Source organism: Pollachius pollachius, assembly GCF_949987615.1.
Source record: "Pollachius pollachius genome assembly, chromosome: 20".
Lineage (NCBI taxonomy): Eukaryota > Metazoa > Chordata > Actinopteri > Gadiformes > Gadidae > Pollachius > Pollachius pollachius.
In genome coordinates this window covers 1044491-1060259 of record NC_136953.1, presented here as the reverse complement: position 1 = coordinate 1060259, position 15769 = coordinate 1044491, and the positions used below count along the sequence as shown (strand labels likewise).

Here is a 15769-nt window from a genome sequence, read left to right as displayed (position 1 = left end):
TGTTTACGCATCAAATGGATGCACTTCATTTCTATAAAAAAATGATATTTCTATTATAATTAGGATGGATATTACTTTATATTATTTCTTCAGGAAATCCAGAGATAATGTTTTCAATATACCTCATCAGATTCTCCTGTTGGCTCCATTTGCATTTATTTTCTTTAGGAGACCTATCTTGAGACTGAGAGACAGAGACAGAGAGAAAGAAATCCAGTGCCCTTTCACAGGCAGAATGTTCCGGTGCATTCTTCTCGGATGCAAAGGGAGTCCTATTGGAAGACATACAGCCTCACAACATTCCTAATCTTGTGTTCTTTGCTCCACAACAATACGATTCTGTTTGTTTGTTGTGTTGCACTTCAAATATGAAGTGTTGTGCTTTGGGTTTAAGACGCAAATATCACAAGGTCCTGCTGTAAGGGGCCAACAGTCATCGTGGAGCAGATGAGTTATTAACACCGTACTCTCTCAGCTCTCCCTCCCTCGCCTCGGCATAATTAAATTCCCAAGAAGAGATGTTGCACATTTAATTATTTTTAATTGTGTTACTTCTCTTGTGGTTCGCAGTTTCATTCGCATAAACAGCATGTATAATTCAGCACTTTCAATTAAACATCAAATACTAAATATCCTGTAGTGTGGCAGTCAAATCAACCCCCATTGAATTTGAGGGCTAAGCACTTCGTTAACGGCCTATCGATATTCCATTTGCTCATGTTTCCTGCCCAGGAATTAACTCTTTAATTCCCCTTTTTAATAGTGGTCAGAATGTAAATTACTTATAGACGTCCTTCAGGCGAGTCATGTATTATGCATACTGTATCTGTTAGTACTGATGACATTGCTCTTAAAGTAAAGGTAATGCTCTTGAGCCTGCATCAGTTGGACAGAGGACAGGACTGTCAACAGGATGGTAATTAGATGGTGAAGTACATCCTAGTTGAATGCAGACAGAAACTGATTATCATTCTAATCAGCGTAATCAGTGGGACCACCGTAATAGTCTCTTCAGTTCAGTGAGACATCTCTCTTCATAATGGCATTTATTGACAGATGCTTGTTGTCACACCTTAAATGTGGTGATTTCTAATACAATTATTGTATTTGTTTAATTTTAATTGATTCGATTTAAAAAAAAAAAGTATCTGAGGGATGTATCTAATTAGCTTAGCAAAGATAGGACAACATTTCCAATCCACCTCCTGTCCCCAAAGTTATCAGAACAGTCCAGATCCAAGAGGAGAATGGAGTTAAAATGAATAAAATGAAACACCAGCAATCAGCAAGTACGTAAATGCTTTATAATAACCAGAAATGAGTTTGCCACAAAAGGAAGAGAGTGAAAAAGAACAGAGAACAGAATAAATGAATGAATTTATAACAACTAATAAATAAAGATCTAGATCCAATGCAAACAAAATTATATACATGTATGTATATGTGTCTCTAGGTCGGTTGGATGGGGCGTGATGTGTCTCTAGGTCGGGTGGATGGGGCGTGATGTGTCTCTAGGTCGGGTGGATGGGGCGTGATGTGTCTCTAGGTCGGGTGGATGGGGCGTGATGTGTCTCTAGGTCGGGTGGATGGGGCGTGATGTGTCTCTAGGTCGGGTGGATGGGGCTGGATGTGTCTCTAGGTCGGGAGGATGGGGCGTGATGTGTCTCTAGGTCGGGTGGATGGGGGCGTGATGTGTCTCTAGGTCGGGTGGATGGGGCGTGATGTGTCTCTAGGTCGGGTGGATGGGGCGTGATGTGTCTCTAGGTCGGGTGGATGGGGCGTGATGTGTCTCTAGTTCGGGTGGATGGGGCTGGATGTGTCTCTAGGTCGGGTGGATGGGGCGTGATGTGTCTCTAGGTCGGGTGGATGGGGCGTGATGTGTCTCTAGGTCGGGTGGATGGGGCATGATGTGTCTCTAGATCGGGTGGATGGGGCGTGATGTGTCTCTAGGTCGGGTGGATGGGGCGTGATGTGTCTCTAGGTCGGGTGGATGGGGCTGGATGTGTCTCTAGGTCGGGTGGATGGGGCGTGATGTGTCTCTAGGTCGGGTGGATGGGGCGTGATGTGTCTCTAGGTCGGGTGGGGGGTTGGGGTGGGGACCAGCCCTAATCCTCCCTGTGTCTAGTTAAGGATCAGCAGAGCTGGGGGCGATCGATGGCCCGCTGTGTTCCAGGCGAGGGCCTCTGCCAGAGGGCCTCCTGTTCACTTCCAGCTCTAGACCCACGCGATCGATACGGGGTGCCCCCCAGAGCCCACGTGCCGCTGAGCAAGCTCCCTGCCCCTGAAGGAGGCCTCCCCTCCACATCTGCCCTCTTTCCTCCTGCCGCGTTAGCAGCAATAGACGTTTACATTTACATTTACAGTTAGGGCATTTAGCAGACTCTTTAATCCAAAGCGACTTACAATAAGTGCATTTGTTACAATAAGTACATTTGTCATAAGAACGTTAGCAGCAATAAACGCAGCGAAGGATCTGGATCCCGAACTCTCAGACTGAGGGATCACCTGTGTGTCTCATCGTGGGCCCTGGTTTAATTTATTGGAACGCAGCCCTAATTGTACGAGGAGGCTTCTCCACAAATGATGTCAACTTGGCGCACGTGTACATCGCATCGCAGAATATCCAAGGGGAAGGATTCAATTCCATTTAATCCCAATACCTTTCACTGAATTGCTCACGCCACGAATAAGAGGATAGAAGGGGCACAGCAAAAGCACAGCCGAGGCTGTGAACACTGCTGGTCAGGGTATTCTACGTTGGTGACAATGGGGACCCATGACAGCTCAGCTGATCTGACACATTTCTATTGCTGTTCTGAACCTTCAACCGTGAAGCAGCCCAATCACCAGCCCTTGTTCAATCTGGGGACTTTAGTCGAGTAAAGCCAAAGTGCTATTAAGGTTCAGACTGCGTTCCGTCTGAATGGTATTCCGGAGCATTGTCTGCCACGCCCTGTTTCAGACAGTGGAGCGGTTGCATTACTGGTCCCTCTAGCGCAGCGCGTCGCCACGCCGCCATCCCTCTCCTCGGCAGTACGCCTGATTAGCAGACATCGTTACCCTGGTCCCCGCTCCGTCTCGTACAGTAATCAGGTCGGACCCGACGGCATCCCCTCCCTCCGGAGCAGAGACACATCACAGGGGGGGCTGCGATAGACCATCTGTTCGCGAGGACGGTTTAAATCAACCAGAGACGGCCATGACTGCCTCCGGTGTCCCTCCGGGGCAACAACAACGTCAACAACAACAACATCAACAACTGCATAGGTGCAAAAACAAGTGTGGTGAGATTAGATGGTGCTGTGGTCTCAGGGTCCTGGCCCAAGGAAGCCGCTGACGTCGTTGTTGTCGTTGAGACACTCCCGTGGAGGTATACGTGTTATCAGTCTGTCAATGAATGATTGACGAAAGGCCTGTTGTTGTTTATCGTGCTCTTCATCGACACATTCAGTGAAGATGTATGAAGGAATGAACCCGGTGGAAAACAGGTGACCCACATGATTGTATAAAAGACCAGCTAAATAAAAACACTTTGTTCAGCAGTGTGAATAAAGATCGAACCGGGAGTCTGTGAGCGGTTTGGAGTTTAGTCTTCTACAGCAGCCCCCCATGGCCCCTCTTCCCTGTCGCCCATAAGACTAACCTCCCGCTAACACCTCCCGCTAACACCCCCTCCTCCCTCCTTCATTGCCTCCTCCCTCCTCCTCCTCCTCCCTCCTTTATCTCTCTATTCCTCCTCCTCCCTCCTCCTCCTCCCTCCCTCCTCCTCCCTCCTCCCTCCCTCCTCCCCCCCTCCCCCCTCCCTCCCTCCTCCCTCCCTCCCTCCTCCTCCCTCCCTCCTCCCTCCCTCCTCCCTCCTCCTCCCTCCCCCCTCCTCCCTCCTCCTCCCTCCCTCCTCCCCCTCCCTCCTCCTCTCCCCCTCTCCCCCCCTCCTCCTCCCTCCCTCCCTCCCTCCTCCTCCCTCCTCCCTCCCTCCCTCCTCCCTCCCTCCTCCTCCCTCCCTCCTCCCTCCCTCCCTCCTCCTCCCTCCCTCCCCCCTCCCCCTCCTCCCTCCCCCCTCCTCCCTCCTCCCTCCCTCCCTCCCTCCCTCCTCCTCCCTCCTCCCTCCCTCCCTCCTCCTCCCTCCCTCCCTCCTCCCTCCCTCCTCCTCCCTCCTCCTCCCTCCCTCCTCCCTCCCTCCCTCCTCCCTCCTCCCTCCCTCCCTCCCTCCCTCCTCCTCCCTCCTCCCTCCCTCCCTCCTCCCTCCCTCCTCCTCCCTCCTCCTCCTCCTCCCTCCTCCCTCCCTCCTCCCTCCCTCCTCCCTCCCTCCTCCTCCCTCCTCCTCCTCCTCCCTCCTCCCTCCCTCCTCCTCCCTCCTCCCTCCCTCCCCCCTCTGCTCCTCTCCCCCCCTCCTCCCTCCTCCCTCCTCCTCCCTCTGCTCCTCTCCCCCCCTCCTCCCCCTCCCTCCCTCCTCCCTCCCTCCCTCCCTCCCTCCCTCCTCCTCCCTCCTCCCTCCCTCCCTCCTCCCTCCCTCCCCTCCCTCCTCCTCCCTCCTCTCTCCTCCTCTCCCCTCCCTCCTCCCTCCTCCCTCGCTCCTCCTCCCTCCTCCCTCCTCCCTCCTCCCTCCCCCTCCCCCCTCCCTCCCCCCTCCTCCCTCCTCCCTCCCTCCCTCCTCCCCCCCTCTCCCCCCCTCCTCCCTCCCTCCTCCCTCCCTCCCTCCTCCCTCCCTCCTCCTCCCTCCTCCCTCCCTCCTCCCCCCTCCCTCCTCCCTCCCCCCTCCCTCCCTCCCCCCTCCTCCCTCCTCCCTCCCCCTCCCCCCTCCTCCCTCCCTCCTCCCTCCCTCCTCCTCCCTCCCTCCCTCCCTCCTCCCCCTCCCTCCCTCCTCCCTCCCTCCCTCCTCCTCCCTCCTCCTCCCTCCCTCCTCCTCCCTCCCCCCTCCCTCCTCCCTCCCTCCTCCCCCCTCCTCCTCCCCCACCCTCCCTCCTCCCTCCTCCCTCCTCCTCCCTCTGCTCCTCTCCCCCCCCGGCTGCAGGCTCCACCAGCCGAATGCGGACCCTGGACAGCGGCATCGGCACCATCCCGCTGCCGGAGTCTTGCTCCTTCTTCTCCTCCATCCTGCACCTCCTCCCCAGGTCCTCGTCCTCCCCCGTCTCCCCCGGCGCCCCCGGCTCCTCCTCCAGCGAGGAGGTGTCCGCCACCTCCCCGCTGCCCCGCTGGAAGATCCCGAGCGGGGTCCTGGGGGTCCCCGGCTCCCTATCCGCCTCCTCCGTCACCCTGGTCCGGTCCGTGCCTTTCCCCTCTGTGGCCTGTCCCCAGCCTCCACCCAGTGTGTGTGAGTCCCACAGCCGGCTGCCCCGCCCCTCTCCAGGTAACCCCGGAGGGCCTCGTCGCTCCGACCCCAGGGGGATGTTGGGGCTTTTATCGGAGCAAGGTCAAGCAAGGTCGAGCTTGGACTTTTTCTTTTTTGTTATTCGTACAAAGATCAGTTCCATTGACTTGATCGAGGGAACAAAATTTGAAGATAGAGTAAAAGGACTTCTGCTAGCTATAGTCGTCCCCACTAGCCACACAGGAGTATAACAGCACATCGTTCAACAGCTATGTGTCAGACATGTGGTTGTGTGGTGTACTGCCAACTTATTATCCCCATCCACAAGTAATTCTACCATTACGATTAATCATGACTTCTCCAGCGTTTTCTCCGAGGCACTTTCCTTGGGAAGCAGGTAATGCGTCTCATTCAGTGAGGCTGGGGATTGAACCCAGTACCTTTCAGCCTCTCATTCAGTGAGGCTGGGGATTGAACCCAGTACCTTTCAGCCTCTCATTCAGTGAGGCTGGGGATTGAACCCGGTACCTTTCAGCTAGGTATACGCCCGAGCCGGGAAATCGAATACACACACGCATTTATCTGCCGTTAGAAAAAAGGCTTTTACTAAAAGTCCTTATTTTCTCGTTAAAGCCTGAAGTAACTTTCTTTGTGTCAAGGATCTTTTCTTGAGCAGAAATAATTTGAGGAAATGTGGTTATATCCGCTTAAATAAAACGGTCCATTCCTGCTTAATGGAAATGAACTCAAACCGAAAGGCAGCAAATCTAATATAGGAACAAGGGATAACAGCACTACACAATCCTTATTTATAGTCCCAAAATGACAAAGAAGGGTTTTGTGTGCCATTAGAAGAACTGAGAACCATCTCCAAGTCGTAAGAGTCTGTTTTATGCTAAAGAACGTCGCCTGGCCCACAGACTGAAGTCCTTCATCCACCCCATGGAGACAGAAGAAGCTCTCCTAGATTAGAGGGCTGGATCACAGCCGTGCTTATTTGCGTGCCGTGTACGACCTGTGGGCTCCAAAGGCGCTCAGACCCAGGGACCTAAGGCAGTGTGATCTGAAGGATCAGAGTCACAGAGCCTCGCCACTCTGTTATCTCTCTAGCAAGCGTACGGTGATCTGTTGTTTGTTTCGATGCAGGTCGTTATGGAGCAGGTCAGATTAGACGTTTCTCAAAGACGCCCAGCGGTGTTCTGGTGGACATCGGGGCTCGAACCTGGAACCTTTCGGCGTTTGGTTTACTTGAATTGAGCACAGTATATGTGTGCTGCAGCCAGACAGAAGATAAATGAGCCAACCTGTTTTTTTGTTGTTGCAAATGAGTCGCTCGTGCAGAGATCATGGCAGGAAAGTTTTAATGCGGAATATTTCAAAGCTTATAATGCTATCCTAAAGACAATAACAGCCCGTAGTCATGGAGAAAGAGAATTAGGTGCTTATTTAGCAACTGTGCATTCTCTCCTCACTTTCTAGTCGTCTGCTAATTAAGACAGAAGCCCCATCTGTGGCGGCGTAGGCATGGGGATCATAAATAAAATTCTGGCTGTGAAAGTAATGCATCAAGGAAGACATATTTAAAGAAATGATCCAATACATTGAGTGATCTGCACTTTGAGATCTACCTAGTACCCTTAATCCATATTTCTTTGTGTTTCACTATGGGATGAATACTAATGGATACGCCAGAAGACTAAAGATTGTTGTGTTCACTTCAGAATAACAGCGTTGCATTATTTGCCGTATTCACATTTGCAGGTGGGGTGGAACCAAAGAAGAAGTTTATCAAATCGAAGACCAGACCCACGTCAGGCCAGCAGAAGGAACAGACAAGACTTCAGCTGGCCAACTGAGACAAAACCGTCCCATTATAAACCAGGTGAGGGACACTGTATTTCCCTTTTCAATTCCGATGAGATGAGAGAACAACCACTGAACCTCACACTGTTGGAGTTCCAAAAAATATAGCTTTTGAATAAGAACAAAAATCAAACGGTCAAACAATGATGTGGAAACTATAATGACGATAGATTTCATTGTAAATTCTGGCAAGATTATTTTACGGTTCTTTCGATGACACATTGTCTTACCTTCCTCTCCCTTCTCTTCTCTTCCAGATTTACTAAAGAGCAGAACCAGGTAGAACCTCAGAGAACCTGGAGTGGAAAAGAAAGGCAAACCAGCAGGCCCACCTGTACCAAAACCAGTACCACCAGGGATCCAAACACAGCATCATTGAACAGGAGTGTGTGCACTCTTGAGAATCCACCAAACTGGGTCAGGACAGTAACGGAGACGTGATAGAACCATTGATCCCTGCGTAGAACACATCCTCATAATGTACTCCTTCACTAGTGCTTGAATAGAAATACATATACAGTATATATAAAATAAACTAGTTATTCTAGTTCCGCTCGTACTTTGAGAATCAGAGCTGTCAAACGACAATGGCAACGTGCACTATCTTCATCACACTTTGTTTCCTTCCTCATTTTTTTACTATGCTAATAACTTGCATGTGATGATTTTCAACAGCTTTTCGTCATTATATTGAGGAAAAAAAAAAGACAGTTATCAAGTTGGGAGAAAGATGTTGCAAGATATTACTCAGTGTGCACATTTTAGTATGATACGGGTAAAAAATTATATTATTTTCAAATCGTATCAAGTTTTTAATATTACTGTATTCATGTGTAAGTCCGTAACCGTAAGTGTTTACAAAAGACAAAACTTCACCAATGGAACCTGTATTCTATTTTTAATATATAATATACTTCTACTATTACTGCTTCTATGTTGAGACGTATTTCACAGTTATGACATCAAGACAGTGAGGGATAGAGCCTCCTCGTACACGGTGGAGGCACAGAGTGCTTATTGATCAGCTCAGGGAACCCGCCATGCATCGGTCTGCGACGTCTTGATAGACGCTGTGTGTGTAGACAACGTCCAAAAACGGTACCGTTTCGAACCTTGTTGAACATGTTGTTAGTTAGTTTAACAGTGTATTCATCTTCCAGTTCTATATTGTTTCTTTAGCCACTTGTTGTGTGTGCAGAGTCGTGTAAGATATGAAGCACTTCTGCGTTTATTGTGAGCCCTGTTCTTTATATTTATGTATTAACGTGTTGGTAATGCTCCCCGATATGTAGGCGGTTTTCTCTATCTCTAATAGGATAGCTTTCCTCTCTCCCTTCCTTGTTGATATCTATGCCTTTCATGTGCGTAATTGCCAAACTAAATTGCCAAACACAGAAAATCACTTTAAACGGCCAACGCTATGCTAAATGCCGAAATCAGATCGATTCATGATGATGATGAATTTAGCCATAGTCTCTTTGAAAACACTCCTCTACAACATCGACATCGGTATTACTCAAATGATCGTGTGTGATCTTGCACTGATGTCCCACAATATTATTACACATATCCGACTTGCAGGATAGTAGTTTGACGCCTGTAAGAGTGCACTGATGTTTGTTGCCATATGACCCCACACACACACACACACACACACACAGGTGTAGCACATATACAGACATATCCAATGTGTTGGTGGACCAGGGTCGGGACCTGAGGAAGGCCGCTGGCGATGGCATGGCTGATTAGTTTTGATATGATTCATACGCTGAACAGCATATCACATTCACAGGAGTATTGTATTTTTCTAGACTGTATTTGTACTCCACACGGGTAAAAGACAGACCATTCTTGCACATGATTGGTTGATTGGTTGTTCACTATTAATAATATCCTCACTGGGTTGTTGTTATATTTTTTATAACCGTGTCGTAGTGATTTTTGCTGTGTGACAATCTCCTTAGTAGACCTATTCATTCATGAATATTGTGTAGCACTTACATTCTTTGTTTAATGTTTGAAAAATAACAAAAAATAAAACTCTTTAAATACTTCTGCAACATTGACTTCCTGTTTGCCTTGGGTTTGTCTGGATCAGTGAAACAGTGGCGCGCCTGCTGTTAATCAGGTTTGCTATGGTTAAGTTACTCTGTATATCGTGGCACATTACTCACACACACTCTCTTGCATAAGTATAAGTAAGTGCTATGTATTATAGGGGTTATCATATGGGGGTTTACCATGGCTGTACTGTAGGGAACAGAAGGCTGGAGCCTTCCTTCAGGGTCAGCCTCTCTTCAGAGAGATCGGTGCTAGGATGCAGGTCTTATTTTCTACATTTATGTTTGTGGCAAATCCACACTTTTGACTCCAATTTATAATATAATTCCCCCCCCCCACCACTGTGTGTGTGTGTGTGTGTGTGTGTGTGTGTGTGTGTGTGTGTGTGTGTGTGTGTGTGTGCGTGTGTGTGTGTGTGTGTGTGTGTATGTTTGCTCGCGTGTGTGTCTGGGAGTGTGAGTTTTTGTTTGTGTATGTGTGTTTGTCTGTATGTGTGAGTGTGTGTGTGTGTGTGTGTGTGTGTGTGTGTGTGTGCGTGTGTGTGTGTGTGTGTGTGTGTGTGTGTGTGTGTTTTGATGCGTGTCTGGGTGTGTGTGAGTGTGAGTTTCTGTGTGTGTGTGCGTGTGTGTGTTTATGTGTGTGTCTGTAAGTATGTGTGTGTTTGTATGTGTGTGTGTCTGTCTGTGTGTCTGTCTGTGTCTTTAAAAGAAAAATGGCTGCCAATTACAGCTAAATAACTAAATTCAAAAACGTAAATTGTCAACTTCTCAGAGATAAATTAGCAGCGCATCACGTTTGCTTGATGAAATTCCACCAACTGCTGTTTTCTAACCAGCGTATCCATTTGCCCTGAGCTATTCTGCCACCTTGGCTGTGGTACGCTCTCACACAGTGACACCGCATTGGGCGGTAAACCAGTGATTACCCCAGGCTAATGTGTGGACCCATTTAACTCAAACAGTGGGCCGCTTCCCATCATCTCATCACAATTCATGCACCATCCAATTTGTGTGTCTCTATTTTTCCTTCTGATTAATAAGCATACAACAAAGCAGTGATATTACATTGACAACATGATTTAATAGAGTGTGTGCTTTATATGTTTTATGTTTTCTGATTTTGAAATTGTTGTTAAATATTGATCCATTTATTCATTATGCAGTGTGTTATTTTGTTTGGACATAAACTTGAGTGTGTGTGAGTTGGCAGAGTGGATCATGCCGGGGCGTTGCAGAGGAAAGACACTCCTTTCTCTAAGTATAGATAAAGTGTATGCAGCTCTGTGGGTTATGCAGACTGAAGGGGGACACTTGTGCACTCAGGCGAGGCGAGCGGGGGGCGTTAAGTGAGAGTTTAGGAATGGAACAATGCGACCGTAAGCAGCGATCACCATTTCGGTCACAGACAGCAGCAGAGGACATTACTGATGGCTCATGGTTTCCAAAATAAGAGCCCTGGTGATAAGTGTACTGGAGAGTTACATGGTTTTGAGGTGTGTTTGCTATATGCTATTCCTTTTTTAGGAGGACACATTTGACCATTTCACCAATTTCCATTTTGCCATTTCACAAATGTCCAATTTTATTTGATGTTTTAATCATCAGCTAGTCTCACAAATCAGATTTTAGATTCATATCTAAAGTCTGAATGCAGAAGAGCTCATATCTGATTCGAAGGGGCTTTCACTTTCCGTTCATATTTGTTTCTACCCATCATGTTGCTGGAGGCTGTGAAGATTTGAAATCAACACCGTTTGGCCTTTCCACTGTAGAAATATGCTTATTTAAAGCCCATCCTGAAAGCTTTATCCACCCGCGCAAAAAACTTTTTCTTTAATATCCCCCCAAAAAAACAACAAGGCGTAATTCTCTCTTCTCAGTTTTCGGTTTCCAGCCCGGTCATTGTGCCAGCTTCCTCCGTAGGTTCTATTATAACTCAGTAGGACTGCTGGGTCAGAGGTTCTGTTATAACACAGTAGGACTGCTGGATCAGAGGTCCTATAACACAGTAGGACTGCTGGGTCAGAGGTTCTGCTAAAACACAGTAGGACTGCTGGATCAGAGGTTATGTTATAACACAGTAGGACTGCTGGGTCAGAGGTTCTATAACACAGTAGGACTGCTGGGTCAGAGGTTTTATAACCCAGTAGGACTGCTGGATCAGAGGTTCTGCTAAAACACAGTAGGACTGCTGGATCAGAGGTTCTATAACTCAGTAGGATTGCTGGGTCAGAGGTTCTGTTATAACACAGTAGGACTGCTGGATCAGAGGTTCTATAACTCAGTAGGACTGCTGGATCAGAGGTTCTATAACTCAGTAGGACTGCTGGGTCAAAGGTTCTGTTATAACACAGTAGGACTGCTGGGTCAGAGGTTCTATAACTCAGTAGGACTGCTGGGTCAAAGGTTCTGTTATAACACAGTAGGACTGCTGGGTCAGAGGTTCTGTTATAACACAGTAGGACTGCTGGGTCAAAGGTTCTGTTATAACACAGTAGGACTGCTGGGTCAAAGGTTCTGTTATAACACAGTAGGACTGCTGGGTCAAAGGTTCTGTTATAACACAGTAGGACTGCTGGATCAGAGGTTCTGTTATAACTCAGTAGGACTGCTGGATCAGAGGTTCTGTTATAACTCAGTAGGACTGCTGGATCAGAGGTTCTGTTATAACACAGTAGGACTGCTGGATCAGAGGTTCTGTTATAACTCAGTAGGACTGCTGGATCAGAGGTTCTGTAACTCAGTAGGACTGCTGGATCAGAGGTTTTATAACTCAGTAGGACTGCTGGGTCAAAGGTTCTGTTATAACTCAGTAGGACTGCTGGATCAGAGGTTCTGTTATAACTCAGTAGGACTGCTGGATCAGAGGTTCTGTTATAACACAGTAGGACTGCTGGATCAGAGGTTCTATAACTCAGTAGGGACTGCTGGATCAGAGGTTCTGTTATAACACAGTAGGACTGCTGGATCAGAGATTATAACTCAGTAGGACTGCTGGATCAGAGGTTCTATAACTCAGTAGGACTGCTGGGTCAAAGGTTCTGTTATAACACAGTAGGACTGCTGGATCAGAGGTTCTATAACACAGTAGGACTGCTGGATCCGAGGTTCTGTTATAACACAGTAGGACTGCTGGATCAGAGGTTCTGTTATAACACAGTAGGACTGCTGAATTAGAGGTTCTATAACACAGTAGGACTGCTGGATCAGAGGTTCTGTTATAACTCAGTAGGACTGCTGGATCAGAGGTTCTGTTATAACACAGTAGGACTGCTGGATCAGAGGTTCTGTTATAACTCAGTAGGACTGCTGGATCAGAGGTTCTATAACTCAGTAGGACTGCTGGATAAGAGGTTTTATAACTCAGTAGGACTGCTGGGTCAAAGGTTCTGTTATAACTCAGTAGGACTGCTGGATCCGAGGTTCTGTTATAACACAGTGGAACTTCTGGAGTATCTGTAAAAAACGATTGACCTAGGTGTAATAGCCCTTCAGCAATCCACCTTGAAGATTAGTCCCCCGGGGGGATCCGAGGGATAATTTCAGCAAGGTCCCGTCCCCCACTCCCAGTGAGACCTCCATCGCCGTAGCAGCACACATGATGGAGCAGGTTTTTATCCTCGAGTGAAGAGATTTCAGGGAGTACGCACTCCGATCTGTTGGAGGCATGCCCCCCTCTCCCACATACCTCTCCCATGGTGAGGCAGATGTATGTGTTTCCGTGACGACGCATCCTCAATCGTTCACGTCTATGAGACTTTGAAGATGCTATTTGTGAACGCACGCACGCATACACGCCAAAAGGTATGTTCAAATAGAAGGACCTGCTGCTCTACATGGAGGCCGCGTGCCTCAGGAACATGGAGGCTGCCTTGTTCACGGTCGAGTGGCCGGGCGGTGGTGCCTGATAATCATTAGAGGAGATGGCCGCTCTCTCTCCGGTCTGTGGGTCACTCTTCAGTCCATTAAGGGGAGAGAATGGAGCTGTTTTTTCTTTCAGGAAAGTCCAACGCTAGCCATTTTTTAGATGCTGTGCCAGAGCTACGTTTATAAACTATCTCTGTAATTTGTTGTGTTATTTTCCTCGAACAGGAAAAGCAGCATGATGAAATGTGATAAATCCTCCTAGCGTTAGTGGGCTCGTTCCCGGTTAACAGAATACCGTACTGCCCAGCTAGACTTCTGTGAACACATGACTACATACTGGTGACGACTTACAACCTCAGTACAACGCTGCAACAGAGGAACCCTGCGGCAGTCATTAAATATATATAAATATGAATCTGTCGTGGTGGTTACTGGTTTCCACTGCAACCAATGACAATACATTTGACAGAAGGAGGACATAGTCGAGGATAGCCTCATACTTATAATCATACTTTAACAGGCACATGGACTCCTTTCCCTGAAGGTCCATAGCAACATGAACACTTTGTGAGAGCCATGAAATGAGTGCAGGGGTCTGTTCAATTCAGAAGCACACACCACTGAACGAACCTGAGTTCATTGTTGATGAGTAACACCATATGTTATTGACCGAGCCAGATAAGGATTTGACAATGTAAAATAGTTCAAGCTCGTAAACACAGTTTATCGTCAGTAATCTCGAAACAAGCGCACATTGAAAAAAACAGGGAGACACCAACAAATAAAACTGTGAACAGAAGTACACTGAAGGATGCAGTGGACTTTACTCTCCTCCATGCTCGCCATTGAGAGCTGTAGTGTCTTTCTGTTTGTTCCTTCTGGGTTAAACGTGGACTGTAATTGTCTTATTTACTCTGAGCAGCTGTGGTGTTGGTGGGAGTCTGCTGGGTGTTCTCTGCTCCCGTTCATCTGGAGGCTCTGGCGACCCCACAGAACCACAGAACTCTTATTACCACCACCACACACTGGACCACATAACACACAGCCTCATTCCCACATGACGGAATAGCCCTATTCTACAATAGGGCTTCTCCATCGCTTTGAATGATGGGGAATAACCTCCAATGGGTTCCACCCCCCCTAATGTCACAGACAGCGTTATTAGCTTCTGGAAAGCCGACATATATTTGAAAGTATTCTTTCTCTCTTTTCTGTGGCTGCCCGGCATTGAATATGAAAGGGAGCTGGCTGCCAGTACCACCAAACACCACCCAGCACCACCCAATAACAACCAACACCATCCAAAACCACCCAACACCACCCAACACCACCCGACACCACCCAACACCACCCAACACCATCCAACACCACCCAACACCACCCAGCACCACCCAACACCACCCAGCACCACCCAACACCACCCAACACCACCCAACACCACCCAACACCACCCAACACCACCCAACACCACCCAGCACCACCCAACACCACCCAACACCACCCAACACCACCCAACACCACCCAACACCACCCAGCACCACCCAGCACCACCCAACACCACCCAGCACCACCCAACACCCAACACCACCCAACACCACCCAACACCACCCAACACCACCCGACACCACCCAATAACAACCAGCACCATCCAAAACCACCCAACACCATCCAACACCATCCAACACCACCCAACACCCAACACCACCCAACACCCAACACCACCTGACACCACCCAACACACAACAACAGCACCCAGCACCATCTAATAACACCCAACACCATCCAACACCACCCGAAACCATCCAACACCACCCAAACACCACCCAGCACCACCCAACACCACCCAACACCACCCAGCACCACCCAACACCACCCAACACCACCCAACACCATCCAATAACACCCAACACCACCCAACACCACCCAACACCCAACAGCACCACCCAACACCACCCAACACCCAACAGCACCACCCAACATCCTCCATCACCACCCAAAATCATCCAACACCACCCAACACCACCCAACACCCAACAGCACCACCCAACACCACCCCAACACCCAACAGCACCACCCAACATCCTCCATCACCAGCCAAAAATCATCCAACAACCACCCAACACCACCCAGCATCCCCCAGCACCACTCAACACCATCCAACACCACCCAACACCACCCAACACCATCCAACAACCAACAGCACCACCCAACACCATCCAACAACCAACAGCACCACCCAACACCACCCAACACCACCCAACACCATCCAACACCACCCAACACCATCCAACACCACCCAACACCAACCCGACACCACCCAACACCATCCAACATCACCCAACACCAACCCAGCACCACATAGCACCATCCAACTCCATCCAACATCCAATGTTTTTCAGGAGGCAGAGTGTCCGCTGTGGAGGTCTGGAGGTCCAGGGTCGCTGTGGAGGTCTGGAGGTCCAGGGTCCGCTGTGGAGGTCTGGAGGTCCAGGGTCCGCTGTGGAGGTCTGGAGGTCCAGGGTCCGCTGTGGAGGTGTGGAGGTCCAGGGTCCCGCTGTGGAGGTCTGGAGGTCCAGGGTCCGCTGTGGAGGTCTGGAGGTCCAGGGTCCGCTGTGGAGGTGTGGAGGTCCAGGGTCCGCTGTGGAGGTGTGGAGGTCCAGGGTCCGCTGTG

General features: G+C 48.9%; 1 protein-coding gene across 2 annotated transcripts in view; it reads left to right on the top strand.

Moving 5' to 3' along the window:
• Positions 1-9197, top strand: part of LOC307091449 (nck-associated protein 5-like) — an 86043-nt gene extending 76846 nt beyond the window's left edge. The window contains exons 13-15 of one of the 2 annotated variants that reach the window (XM_079758432.1): positions 5012-5347; positions 7070-7190; positions 7429-9197. In XM_079758432.1, coding sequence (XP_079614558.1) covers positions 5012-5347; positions 7070-7164 — 431 coding nt within the window. In that variant the 3' untranslated portion in view covers positions 7165-7190; positions 7429-9197. The remainder of the gene's footprint in view (positions 1-5011; positions 5348-7069; positions 7191-7428) is intronic. The other variant, XM_079758433.1, reaches the window with a different exon arrangement.
• Positions 9198-15769: the final 6572 nt, after the last annotated feature.